The 12,415-nt window shown below is 43.5% G+C and overlaps 1 protein-coding gene across 2 annotated transcripts; it reads left to right on the forward strand.

Annotated features, from left to right (window-relative positions):
* The first annotated feature begins 721 nt into the window (after positions 1 to 721).
* On the forward strand, positions 722 to 11,133 carry pxna (paxillin a). 2 transcript variants are annotated; one of them, XM_068743010.1, is made up of 8 exons: positions 722 to 818; positions 966 to 1,158; positions 1,279 to 1,426; positions 7,037 to 7,183; positions 7,320 to 7,493; positions 8,357 to 8,438; positions 8,528 to 8,676; positions 8,767 to 11,133. In XM_068743010.1, the coding sequence occupies exons 1-8, from the start codon at positions 722 to 724 to the stop codon at positions 9,031 to 9,033; spliced, it is 1,257 nt and encodes a 418-aa protein (XP_068599111.1). In that variant the 3' UTR covers positions 9,034 to 11,133. The 2 variants fall into 2 exon arrangements, with proteins under 2 accessions (XP_068599111.1, XP_068599110.1); XM_068743009.1 differs by lacking the exons at positions 722 to 818; positions 966 to 1,158; positions 1,279 to 1,426 and adding exons at positions 3,196 to 3,497; positions 4,300 to 4,575; positions 4,860 to 5,183 and having other exon boundaries at positions 7,031 to 7,183.
* The last annotated feature ends 1,282 nt before the right edge of the window (positions 11,134 to 12,415 follow it).

Raw genomic sequence — 12,415 nt, forward strand, 5'->3', positions numbered from 1 at the left:
TAGTAATTTTTCAAATGTGGAAAAAATAATAATATTGCCATCAAGCATTTATTGATCTCTAACATTTCTTACCTGATATAAAGAGATATTTTGACTACTGATGTCCTTTGACGCTGTATCCATCCCTGTATATCACACAGTACTGTTACAGTGTGCGCTTTGTATTTCCATAGATGCTCTGTTGGCGGACCTTGAGTCTACAACATCCCACATTTCTAAGCATCCGCTCTTCCTGTCTGACGAGACTGCCTACTCCTTCCCTGTTGGGAGTCAGACTCAGCAAGAAGCCTGCTCTCCGAGCCAAGTCCCGCCGACTCTGTCCGAGCCAAACGGAGTAGATGAAACGGAGGCAAGTCCGTGCGTAGGATCGAGTACGCTCTTGGCATGTTAATGACGAATAATGTTTATTTTCAAGGGAAATAAAGTTCTCTTTGTTGATTTGTTGTCCACAGTCTGGCAGCTCAGCTCAGAGAAGTCCCTGGTCTAGAGAGAGCATCAGTCCAACCCAGCCCATCGGTGAAGAGGACCACGTGTACAGGTGGGTCAACAGATCACAAACAGCCTCACAATAGCATGGTTATAAAGGTGAGGGAACCGTCATTTGTGGTAAAAACAAAGCCATAATCTCAGTCAATAGCTCTCGTGGTACTAAATACTGTTTTTGTCTACGCCCTGCAGCTTCCCTAATAAGCAGAAGAACAGCGAGTCATCAGCTGTCGCCATGGACTCAGCCTTGGGTAGCAACCTGTCTGAGCTGGACCGCCTGCTGTTGGAGCTCAATGCTGTCCAGCAAAGCACACCTGCCTTCCCCACAGAAGGTATACAAAATAAAAGCACTGTACATTTAAAAAGAAAAACGCTACTTTTAACTTCCTGTCTTAATTTGCCGCTTCTGTTAGTGATATTGTCCCTTCCTGTGGATCTACGGTGGAAATGTATGTAACTTTCTCTGTCTGCAATTCAAGAAGCAGCTCCCCTGCTTCCTGCCAGCAGCGTAATCCACCAGGCTCCAGAGAATGGAGTGTCGACTGCAGGCGAGACGGGGCCAGCTGTACTGGAGAAGCCTAAATGTAATGTGACAGCTAGAGGAATAGATGATGTACGACCGAGTGTGGAGAGCCTTCTGGATGAGCTGGAAAGTTCTGTGCCCTCAGCTGCGTAAGTAAAGAAATACCTGCATTCAACATATAGATATGCGATTGCAGGTATTTCTTTAAAATAGAGGTCAAGAACGTTGCACGAACTGCTTTTAATTGATTGCATCCATTTCTTCTGTAGTCTTACGCCGTTGGTTGTGCCAGAGGAGCAAACAGATGGGCAAGAGGAATCACCAGCGCAGCAGCAAGCCAGAATGTCTGCCTCCTCTGCCACACGAGAGCTGGACGAGCTGATGGCCTCCCTGTCCGACTTCAAAGTCCAGAGCAATGTGAGTATGATAATGAGCATGTAGATTTTATTTGGGTCATGAGTCTCTGCACACTTGATGGGTAACATTTGCAACAACTGGGGTCTGCGCTGCAAATGCACGAGGGCGTTCACACTTATTGTGAGAGTATTTGCAGTAGTCTGATTTATTCAGTGTCTTTCCCATATTTGCGTTCTTTTTAAAGGTCCTACACCTGCTGGCGTCTTTCACAATACATTTTTTTGACATTTTCCATGTAATTTATGTACAATTGTACAGTTTCCTTTTTCATTCACCTGTTTCATACACCCTTGGCATTTGATTACAGTGTGGACAGACTAACATACAAAATTAACATTGTATTGATGGTGGTATTGTTTAAAAAAAAACATACAAAGGAAAGGTAACAGGGCAGAACTGGAAACAATTTAAATAATGCCAATAACAGTGATCGTGATCTGTTTGATTTTCTGTTTGAGTTTTATCAGATGGGTTTCGTTCATTAAAATAACATAATAATTATAAAAACATGCCGACATATATTCCACATATTACCTTTTTACCTTGGAATATAATGTTTAGTTTTCCTGAGACTTGAATGATTCTCTCTGTTCCTGCATGATTAATAGCAATGAATAGACTATTATTTTAAATAAAAGTTATTTCAAATTAGTTTTCTTGTATTAGTAGTAGTGTGTATTTTTTAAACTGCCCTTGCTTGGCTTTGTGAAGCAACTTTTGTTTCATTCCCTCCGTGCTCAGTGTGTTTTCCTTTCTCTTTCTCTTTTCTCTACCACTATGTATGTCTCGTCTTTGTTTGAACAACGTGATCTTTACATTATTGTGTCCAACTCAGTCAGGCTCTCAGCTGTCTCTGTGTCATGAGGAAGTAGACTTTCTGCCAGCTGCTGTTTCACTACAGTCAGAAACCAGCCCCTCTGAAAATCCCACTACTAATTCAACCCATACCATTGTCCCTTGTAGTTACTCTACTCTGCTATGCACTCCTCTTCAGTGGGAACTCCATATAGAGGAAGATGGTTGTTCAGGCCCTACATCTTCTGATAACCCCACTGTGGTGATTGCATCCTCCAATAGCCATCAGTCCTCCCGCAGACAACAGTTAGATGATGGTGGCAGGGTCTCTGAGAACTCTAAGGTTGAGCGCCTCAATATCTCTGGAACCACACAATCTCCTAGCCAAACAATTGATTCTGTTGTCAGACGACCTAGTCCTGTACTTACTACCCGTCATTCAGCAGGTAGTCCCATTCTTGAAGCCAAGAGTCCTCCTGACCCTAAAAACTCAAGTCCAAGTCAGTCTGACAAGAGTCCGAGACCAGCCCCTAAAACTGTTAGTCCAATTTCTGTAAGTCGTAGTCCAGATGCAAAAGCTGTTATTCCGGTTGCAGTTTCTCGGCTTCCAAGTTCAGTATCAAAAAGTATCAGTCCAGTGACAGTACCTGATATCTCCAGTTTGGTAGCTGTCCCAAAAAGTGCCAGTCCAGAAACGGTTCCAAAGAATGCTAGCCCAGTGACACTCCCGAATATATCTCGTTCGGTAGCTAGTTCAGAAGTATTTCCAAAGAGTTCTAGTCCAGTGTCAATTCCTAGACTTTCAAGTCCTGTAACGGTGCCTAACATTTCTATTTCGGGCAGTATCCCCAAGAGTCCGGCTTTAGTCACCAGAAAAACATACACATTTCCAGGCACCTGTAGTCCCAGAGCTTCTCCAGTTCATCCAGTTGTAAAGTCAAATAGGACGTCCTCTCCTTTAGAAAAGCAGAAAGATCAAATAGTGGATTTAACATGGCCATGTCGGGAGCCATTATTTGGTGATGCTTTAGACAAACTGCTATCCCCTGACACCCAACCGGCCTCGGTTTTGCCTGCGGATGAAGACAGGTCCTGGGAGGAGGAGGATGGAATGTACCCTGATTTCGGCCGAGAGGGAACGCTGACGCCCATGACGGAGTCCAGCTGGATAGATGAGTGTTTCACCCCCTCCACCTGTCCTGGGACACCAGATGGAACGCTGGACCTTCCCACACAACAGCCCTCTGCTGTCGAGCGACTATCTGCTTCTGGCCAAGTAGGATGCTGAAGTTGAATCTCCCAAAATAAGCTTAAGAGCTTTTATTTCCTCATCTGGTCTTTCTTTTTGGCCATGTGTCCAAAGTTATTAACTATGTCTGACCGAAACGGTAGAAACGTAAGATAATTATTCAGACAGATTTCATGTAAAGTCACCAAAATAAGCTTATTTTGGGAAAGCTGCCCTTACAAACACACAAGTAGCTGTGCAAAAGTACAAAAAGGCAGTGTCTTGTTGAAGAGATATTCTTCCGTCTATGTGGCTTGAAGCATGTTGTGTCATCGCATAACAGTTGCAAAATGGATTGAGAGAGAAATCACCCTTGAGTAACTCCTTGTGGTTGATGTTGAAGGCTTGGCTGAAGGGATGATTCTGCACGCTCCTTTTTTGCCTCAATCAGCAATGCTTTATATCGCGCAGGGCATGGCCTTTCATGTTTATGCAACAAATATTATGAAATATAAACTAGATATTGACCTTCTTTTGCAAATGCACACATGGACATAGAATGTGTGCAACTAATAAAAGGCATAAAAGAAAACTGCTTCTTTAATCCTTGGTCATGCTTTGGCACATGCAGACTTGTGTGCAAGCATTGTGTGATAGACTTGTCTTGAGTTCAGCTTTTCAACATGTTATGTCACAAATACCTTAGCAGCTTTCTCCAAAATATTTGAGAAAGGTATTTTCTGGAGCCGGTGCTTGAGTGAAATGTCCTGTTCTACTTGTGCATGTCACCAAACATCAACTTGAACGGCCCAAATCCTGTTTCCCACACCTTGTCTCATTGACTTTCCAGCTGAAGTCTGTTATCCGCCGCACCAAAGAGACCATCAATGTGCATCCAATGTATAGGGAGGCAATGTTGAGACGTAAAATGGGTCCGATCATTGTCAATAAAAGCAACTCACAAGACCGACTGATCGAGGAACTGCAAGGGAAACTAGGAATTGGGCAAACAGAGAGGATCATCCGACATAAACATGACCCAGATGATTGGTTGACGGAGGGAGTCATCGTTACATCCAACCCACAGAAAACACGAGAAGAATGGGCCCACTCATTTGTGGACAAGGTAGACATCGGGGGTGCATGGCAGGAGTCAGCTAGTTATAAGGAGTCATAAGTTATATTTCACACTTAATTTCTAATGTCTACTTGGCCTATGGCCTTTGGAAAGTAACTGGCAAGTATTTATCATATAAGATGTTTCAGCACATTGATATAGAAAATGTCTTTGGCAGTCACTTTTTCAGTTTGTGGCGCCACTTGCGTTTCTGTTTCGCTCTTCACTCTGACCTCTGTCCTTGTTCATTATCTTGCTCTCCTCTCGGCTGTGTCCTTTTTCTTTCCACCTAGATAGTACGCCCTCCAGAATCTCCTGCCCCACAGAGAAAAGTCATCCCCCCTCCTCAATCTCCCCCAGCACCAAAAAAGCCACCCTCAGTGAAGCAGACTCCTCCACCACTACCATTACCACCTCCTCCGCCAACCCCTCCCCAAGAACATATTCCTCCCATGCCAAAGGAGCCTAGGCCTCCCCCCATGGAACCTACACTTCCTGTCCTGCCTCCTCCATCGCCTAGCCCCCCTCCCAAGCCCATCACACCACCTGCACCTCCCAAAGTCTTTTTGTCAGTGGGCTGTCAGACAGAGTACGACCCCATCTTCCCACCACTGCAGGCACGTTTCTTCACCTTGCCATTCCTCAGTCATTTCATGTCCCTTGGTTTCCTTGACACTTTAGTTGTACAGTACTTCAGTGTGTTTGAGGGTCCGTTTTTACATGAGCTGTGTACTTGATCTTGCCACTGACTCCCTTTTTAACCTGTGGTGTCCATTTATGCCAAGTTGCAACAAGAACAGCTTTGTCTCAGATCCATTCAGTTCAGGTTATGAGTGGTGCTGACATTCAAGCTCGCAAGATCTAGTACCCTTTCTAATTTTGACATCTGAGGGTGCCATGGGCAGTGAGTTCAGAGTGAAGTAGAGCGTTTAAGAGCTTAAAGGCTAGGGGATTGTAACCCCCACCCTCCAATGTTCCCTTTACACTAACTGTCCCGCTATGCACAGGAATGGTAGGCTTACAGTGCAACTGAAACCCTGTATACCACTTGACAGCACAGTTACCATCACAATTATAGCATCTCCCTTCAGACTTCCGTCAACATGCCCCACTTGGTTAGATACCAGGCTGTTGAAGTTGAATGTTGTGCACCATCAGCTCTTTTAGAATCCACAGTGTCTTTGCTGATGTAGTTTGAAGACTTATAGAGATTGATATGAACACAATGAGCGCAATACTTTTTACACACACACACCCCTTTGACAAGACCAGTTGTTCCTGTAGTAGGTCTTTCTGCGACAAAACGTAATAATTGAATTCCCACTTAAGGTTGGGGTAAGATGTCAGTTAAGGTTAAGAGAGTGTGTGTGTGTGCCTTTTAGCTCTTTTATCTTATCTTATGTTGGAAATGCACCTTGAGAATGGCTACATACAATTTCGCTGTTCATTGAAGGTGTTCTCTGTAACGATATACGAATGAAGTCTAAGTCTAAGAGTGAGGTCAAGTTTAGAGTTATGCATGATTTGGCTCTGTTTAAGGGTAAACTTTGTGTAAAAGGCTTTTCACAATGAAAGGAAGGACGCTGTGATACTATTTTCCCTCACAGAGGAATGTCGGAGGCTCCAATAACGTCACCATCGGAGAAGGTCTCCGTTCGCTTACATTACAGAAGCCAGAAACATTCAGCTCACATTAACACACACTTGATATTGGCGACTCTTCGTCAAGCCTGTAGACATTTATTGGTGTTGCTGTGAGCGTGTTTTGTCCTGATTAATACAGGATGTCCGTGGCTTCTCCAAGTTATTTATCTCTTTATAGGAGACAGCTGACCACACTTAGATCGTTTACTTGTTGTACTTCCATACTTCAAATGAGAAAGGCAGTTGCTTCAAGAATTATGTTAGACTTACAAAGGTAATATATGACATGGAGATAATTCCAAAAAAGTGACAATCCAGAGAACATAAGCAGAGTAACAGAAGTAAAACATCATGGAATATGACTGACTTGTATTTTAGTGTAATGTGTTGTCGTACTCTCTCTAAGCTCTCAGTAATTAAGTGCATTTACTCAACCTGTTGTTAAATTGACCACTAACTGTTGCCGTATTTATCTAGTTTGCTCATTAGCTGTGTAAATAACTGTCTGTTAAACCCAAGCATTGTGCAAGAACAGACTCTTGAGTGGGAATGCCAGAGGCTCAATCAAGTCAGTGAAACATCTAAAGGACGTTGGCTTTATTTTCATGTGAAAAGGTAATCTAGTATTACTTTGATAAAGAAGAAGAATGTTTATTAGCCCCACAAACAATGCTAATACAAACTTTAGCTGCATAAACAAACCATGGCCTTGGTTTGTCCTACGGGTGTTATTCATCAAAAGGCTAATGTTGCTATTTTGACAATCTGCTGGTTATCTAAATGCTAAACCGATGCCACTTGGGTTTTCCATTTCCATCAGATCCAGGGAATGACCTCCCCCACCAGTCCCCCCAAGCCAGCCAACAAGTTGGACAACATGCTGGGAAGTCTCCAGTCTGACCTCAACAGACTCGGAGTCCAGACGGTGGCTAAAGGTGTCTGTGGAGCCTGCAAGAAACCCATCGTTGGCCAGGTGATGATATTACGAGTGTTTAAGCAAAGCTTCATTCATGTACATGTAAAGTGGCAAGCATTGTTTCTACTGACGTCTTACAAGCCCCTCGAAGCTCTTTCTAATTTAACGCAACATGTCTCCCCCCCAACACCAGGTGGTAACTGCCATGGGCAGAACGTGGCACCCTGAGCACTTTGTCTGCACCCAGTGCCAGGATGAGATCGGCTCCAGGAACTTCTTTGAGCGGGAGGGGCAGCCTTACTGCGAGAAAGACTACCACAGCCTCTTCTCTCCACGATGCCACTACTGCAATGGACCCATACTGGATGTTAGTAACACTCACACACATAAGCTACACCCGCAGACCACAGATGTTCCATAGATGGGGAAGATAATGATATTTATTTATTTATAACCTAATGGATGATGTTCTTGCTGGAGGAATCACTGCCTGTCGGAAACGTCTTATCTGTCAGGCACACAGGCGCAGAGGAAGCCCTGCAGGCGCTGATGGGAGGGACTTGGACTCGCCTTATTCGTGCAAACAGAGTCTCGTGTCCACTGTCATGTCGCTGCCTCCTCTCCTCTTTCTCTCATCAGTCGTTGGTTTAAATTCAAACATAATTTTTTGGGGAGTGGTTTCTAACTGGGTTGCAATAATTATGTTCTAAATAAGCCAAGTCTAAAAAAATTATTGCAGATCTTATGGAGTGGATATGTTTGCATTTAAATTTCTGAGGCCTTTGTGAATTAATTATTTTTATTTTTATTTTTTTTACCTGAAAATTGCCCCATTTTGTCAACCCTGCATCCCCTGGTGGCAAAGTCAAGAATACAAAGGGGTGTGATACAGTGGGGTTCCGTGTGGCTTTTCCTACTGTGCTGCAGACATTTGGCAGGTGTAAATGTTTTAATTATTTGTGTTAAGAGGACAGCGAGCGCTGCGTATTTATACACCCCACAATCACAAATCACAATATGCCTCAGGGGGCTTTACATTCGGCACAGCGTGGTGAACATCATTCCAGCTGAAGGGTTAGCTCGTAGCCTTCGAGCACATCCCACTATGCATCGGTGGACCTCGTCTGCCATCTCCTGGACTCAGACGGTCTCACATTAGGTCCCCCCCCCCATTTGTTACCTTTGAATAGAAACTGACTGACTGATCATTTGGAATCCTGTAATTCACAGAAAGTAGTGACTGCTTTGAACAAGACTTGGCATCCAGAGCACTTCTTCTGTGCCCAGTGTGGAGCCTTTTTTGGACCAGAAGGTACCAACTGCTTATAAATGATTAAAATAACACCTTATTGTGAAGGAAGAGAGCAGCGTTGAGTAACAAGCATATTGGCTGTGCTGTAGGGTTTCATGAGAAGGATGGAAAGGCGTACTGCAGAAAGGACTACTTCGACATGTTTGCCCCTAAATGTGGTGGCTGTGCTCGGGCCATCCTGGAGAACTACATCTCTGCTCTCAACTCCCTCTGGCACCCCGAATGCTTTGTCTGCCGAGTGAGTCTCCTCACACTAACTCTGATAAACGTGAACATTATATTTCTGCCCATCTTCAAAAATCAAAGAGCTTCTCCTCTGATTTTCCAGGAATGCTTCACGCCATTCGTAAACGGCAGCTTCTTCGATCACGACGGCCAGCCCTACTGCGAGTCCCACTACCACGAGCGGCGTGGCTCGATGTGCTCCGGCTGCCAGAAGCCCATCACCGGCCGCTGCATCACCGCCATGGGCAAGAAGTTCCACCCAGAGCATTTCGTGTGCGCTTTCTGCCTCAAGCAACTGAACAAAGGCACTTTCAAGGAGCAAAACGAAAAGCCTTACTGCCAAGGCTGCTTTTTCAAGCTGTTCAGTTAGACTGCGTTTGTGGGTAAATGTGTGCACACGCGTCCACGTGTAATTTACGTGTCAGAATGCAGGTGCGGATGTACACTCTTGTCTCCTGTAGCGTGGGTCAGTGATTTTGCTGTGGTGGTGGATCTCATCCTAAGGGTGACACGTTTCTCTATTATTGACCTTTGACACTGAAGGGTTGCTGTCCAACATCACAGGTTTGGCATTTTACACTTTTGCTAAAGACATTTTTAATGGAGCCCAAAGAGATTTTTTTTATTTAGGGTTTTAATTCCCGTGTGCATCAAATATCCTATCCTACCCTTGATTTTGTGCATGTGTGGGTCAAATTAAAAGCCCTGGTTGGTAAATAATTGTATTCCTCCATTGCAGGGCGAGTCCTTGTGATGGTTTTATGCAGATAAGACCTTGCTGTATTGCAAGTACCATGAGGAGTTTACTTCTGAAGCAGTTTTAAGATATATGGAGTGTTGAATACACAGTGCTTGGTCAGCGAGTGTTAGCATAATCTGTTTCAAAGATCTATTTTTCTATTGAGGTGCCATTTATTGAAAACACTCCATACGTTCATGCACACAGACACACTGAACTCCTCCTCAGTTCAACCCCAGTGCACACACACACCACAGATCTCTTGAGGAGACCGTCTTAAGGTGCATTTTAACTAAGATATTAACTACGATAGTCCTTATTTTTCTACTATATTACAATAAAAAGTGAACCCAGACCTTTACTCTGTTTGAGCATATATTGCATTTAAGTTTGTTTTTACTTTTTCACATAGTCTTTATATCATTTTCATTATTAACATTTTAAAAAATGAACGGTTTGCAACTGATGACAGAAAGTAGATCAGTAGCAAGTATTGTTATTAATAAAGTTGAACTGAATGATGCGGTTTAAAACAATCCAAAACAGTGTTGTCTTTTCTCCAGTTAAAATAGTTATCGCTGGAGATTAATTTATATGCCAGAATTAGAAGACAACTGCACTGTCATCCATTTAGAATTTTGTGAGATTAATGCTAACACACAAAGTGATGCTACCCGCATGACCCTTCCAGTGTTTCACGGAAACATTACAATGTTAAAATCAATTAAAATGAATTAAGGATTTTTAAATGTGGTTATGATGCATGCTTCTTTTTATCAAGTGTTTTCTCAGCACTGGCTGCCACTTGCTGTTACAATCACAATTTAAATTGATACACCTGTATGCTCATCGTCATGACAGAACGGTGTGATATATTTTCAAGCTGCTTGGGCTCACACTGATACGCAAAGAGCTGGCTCCATTGGCATGCAGGCTAACCATAATTTACCCGAGTCATACAGTACATCAGCTTGGATTTAAGATCCAAGAAACCGCAGCCCTTATTATAATGAGTTACGATCCTTCTGACTGAGTCGATGCCGCTGCTTTGTTCACTGATGAAGGCTGAACGGATCAGCCGGTCGGGAATCACAATATGACAGCGAGTCGGGGGTTAAGCCTTTTGGACATTCTGTGGTGTCGCTCATTCATCTTTATTTTCCATAGAGCTTCTTTTTTTTGCAACACGTATGAGACAATGTGTGATTGTATTTTGTTTTTAATTTCGTATTAGTATTTGCTCGTGCCAAATGTGTCGATGCAATAAGGTCTTATACACTGTGGAGCTCTCAATCTTTTGATTAAATCTGTTTGATTTAACTCTTTACAGGCTCAACTCAGAGAAGATTAATCTGATGTGGTGCAGCTTAACTCCTTAAACGTTTACACTGTATTACACAAGGCGAGCTCCTGTACTGGGTAACAGCCAGTCAGACGGTCTAGAATACACTTGTAGCTGAATCATATTTGGAGTAAGACGAGCAGGAATTGTAAGTCAATTTTGAATCCTGTATATTTGTCTACTTAGTTCTTACTATGGATGAGAAATCATGAAAAGAATCAAATAATTTTACTGTTGATTGAATTAAGCAAACATCACTTTGTGAGACGATCGTGTGATCTTTCGCTATGAATTTTCTCAAACTTTACCGGCTATGTGATTGGGTGGGGTGCGAGTACTGATGTCTGATTATTGTAACTGCTGAAAATAAAATGAATTCATTTCTGACATTCATTTTGTTTATCTTGGGGCTTTGACATTTCTCAATATTTTGCATTTCAACAGATCTGCAAAAAGGTAGATCACAAAATATACAACACGGTAGAATAAAATTCTGTAGGATTGTAGATTCACAAACATTGAACAGAGTTATGGATGACATTAAGAGACGGATGTCTAGCAGATTTTATGAAATGTTTGCAAACATAAAACAAAAGTATAATTTTACAGACGAGAGCAGTCTCAGAATTATTCACCCCCTAAATAATAAATGTTCCTAATACTTTGTAGAGCAAAAATTGGGTGCTATGACCCGCTGCATAGCACTTGAAGGTTGGAATGGCGATTAAACAGCTGATTAGTTCGAAATGTTGAATCCCAGAGGTGACCTTGGTTTACGGCAACAATCAGACAGGCCTTCTAAAAGACAGTCAATCGACATACTTAACAAATGTAGGGACACACACAAGAAAACACATCTCTCTTCCGCCGGGAGATCCGAAATCTGTACTTTGAGAGAGCTCGGAGCTTCTTGATCAGATCAGACACGTGTGGGATGTTATCCCGAATCTCCAAGTATTCCAGGTCCTTCAGCTGGTGAAGGTCCAGGAATTCGGTGTCAGACGGCACATATCCAAGGCATAGTTTGAGATTTTTAAGCATTGGGAAAAAATGTGGGATCTGACCAGTGAGAGGTCCCAAATATGAGCGCCGAGGTTCCATGTGAAGGTGCAGGAGATTTGGCACCTGCTTTGAAATGGCCGCCATGTCCTCAAACGATAACCGTACAACGCAGAGTGTGAGACTGGTGACAGTGGCGGGAATGGAGGCGACGTACATCTTAATAGGCGGGCCTTTGACAATGACCAGGGTCGACAGTTGAGGAAGATCTCTCAGCCATGTCTTCAGGTTACATATGGGGGACGTCCATCTTTCTGACATCTCCTGGTGTGCCTGGCTGTAGCAAATAGACAAGCTCTTCAGGCCAGGCATCAGCCTCATGGCGTCTTCCGGTAATGTGTCGTCCATACAGTTAATAAGTTCCAAACTGGCCAACGACGACTCTTCGAAGGGACCCGGGGCAGGCGGACCACGGCCCAATATCACGGGAACGGCGGACAGTGAGAGGTGCTTCAGTTTGGGCAAGCAGGCAAGGATGGAGCGAACCTTCCCAAACACATCCTCAAAGCTCCTTTCGTGGTGGACGACAAGCGATGCCAGGTTGGTGAACTGGGAGAGCGCAGAGAAGAGGCCTTCCGTGCGTGCGGCAGCACATTTCACGTCACACATGGT

Source organism: Brachionichthys hirsutus, chromosome 8 (genome assembly GCF_040956055.1).
Source record: "Brachionichthys hirsutus isolate HB-005 chromosome 8, CSIRO-AGI_Bhir_v1, whole genome shotgun sequence".
In the NCBI taxonomy this organism is placed as follows: Eukaryota; Metazoa; Chordata; class Actinopteri; order Lophiiformes; family Brachionichthyidae; genus Brachionichthys; species Brachionichthys hirsutus.

Coding starts and splice junctions, on each gene's coding strand:
- pxna (XM_068743009.1), top strand. CDS start 3,333: ATGTACCCTGATTTCGGCCGAGAGGGAACGCTGACGCCCATGACGGAG. Junction 7,494..8,356: donor GCAATGGACCCATACTGGAT/GTTAGTAACACT, acceptor TGTAATTCACAG/AAAGTAGTGACTGCTTTGAA. Junction 8,677..8,766: donor CCGAATGCTTTGTCTGCCGA/GTGAGTCTCCTC, acceptor CTGATTTTCCAG/GAATGCTTCACGCCATTCGT.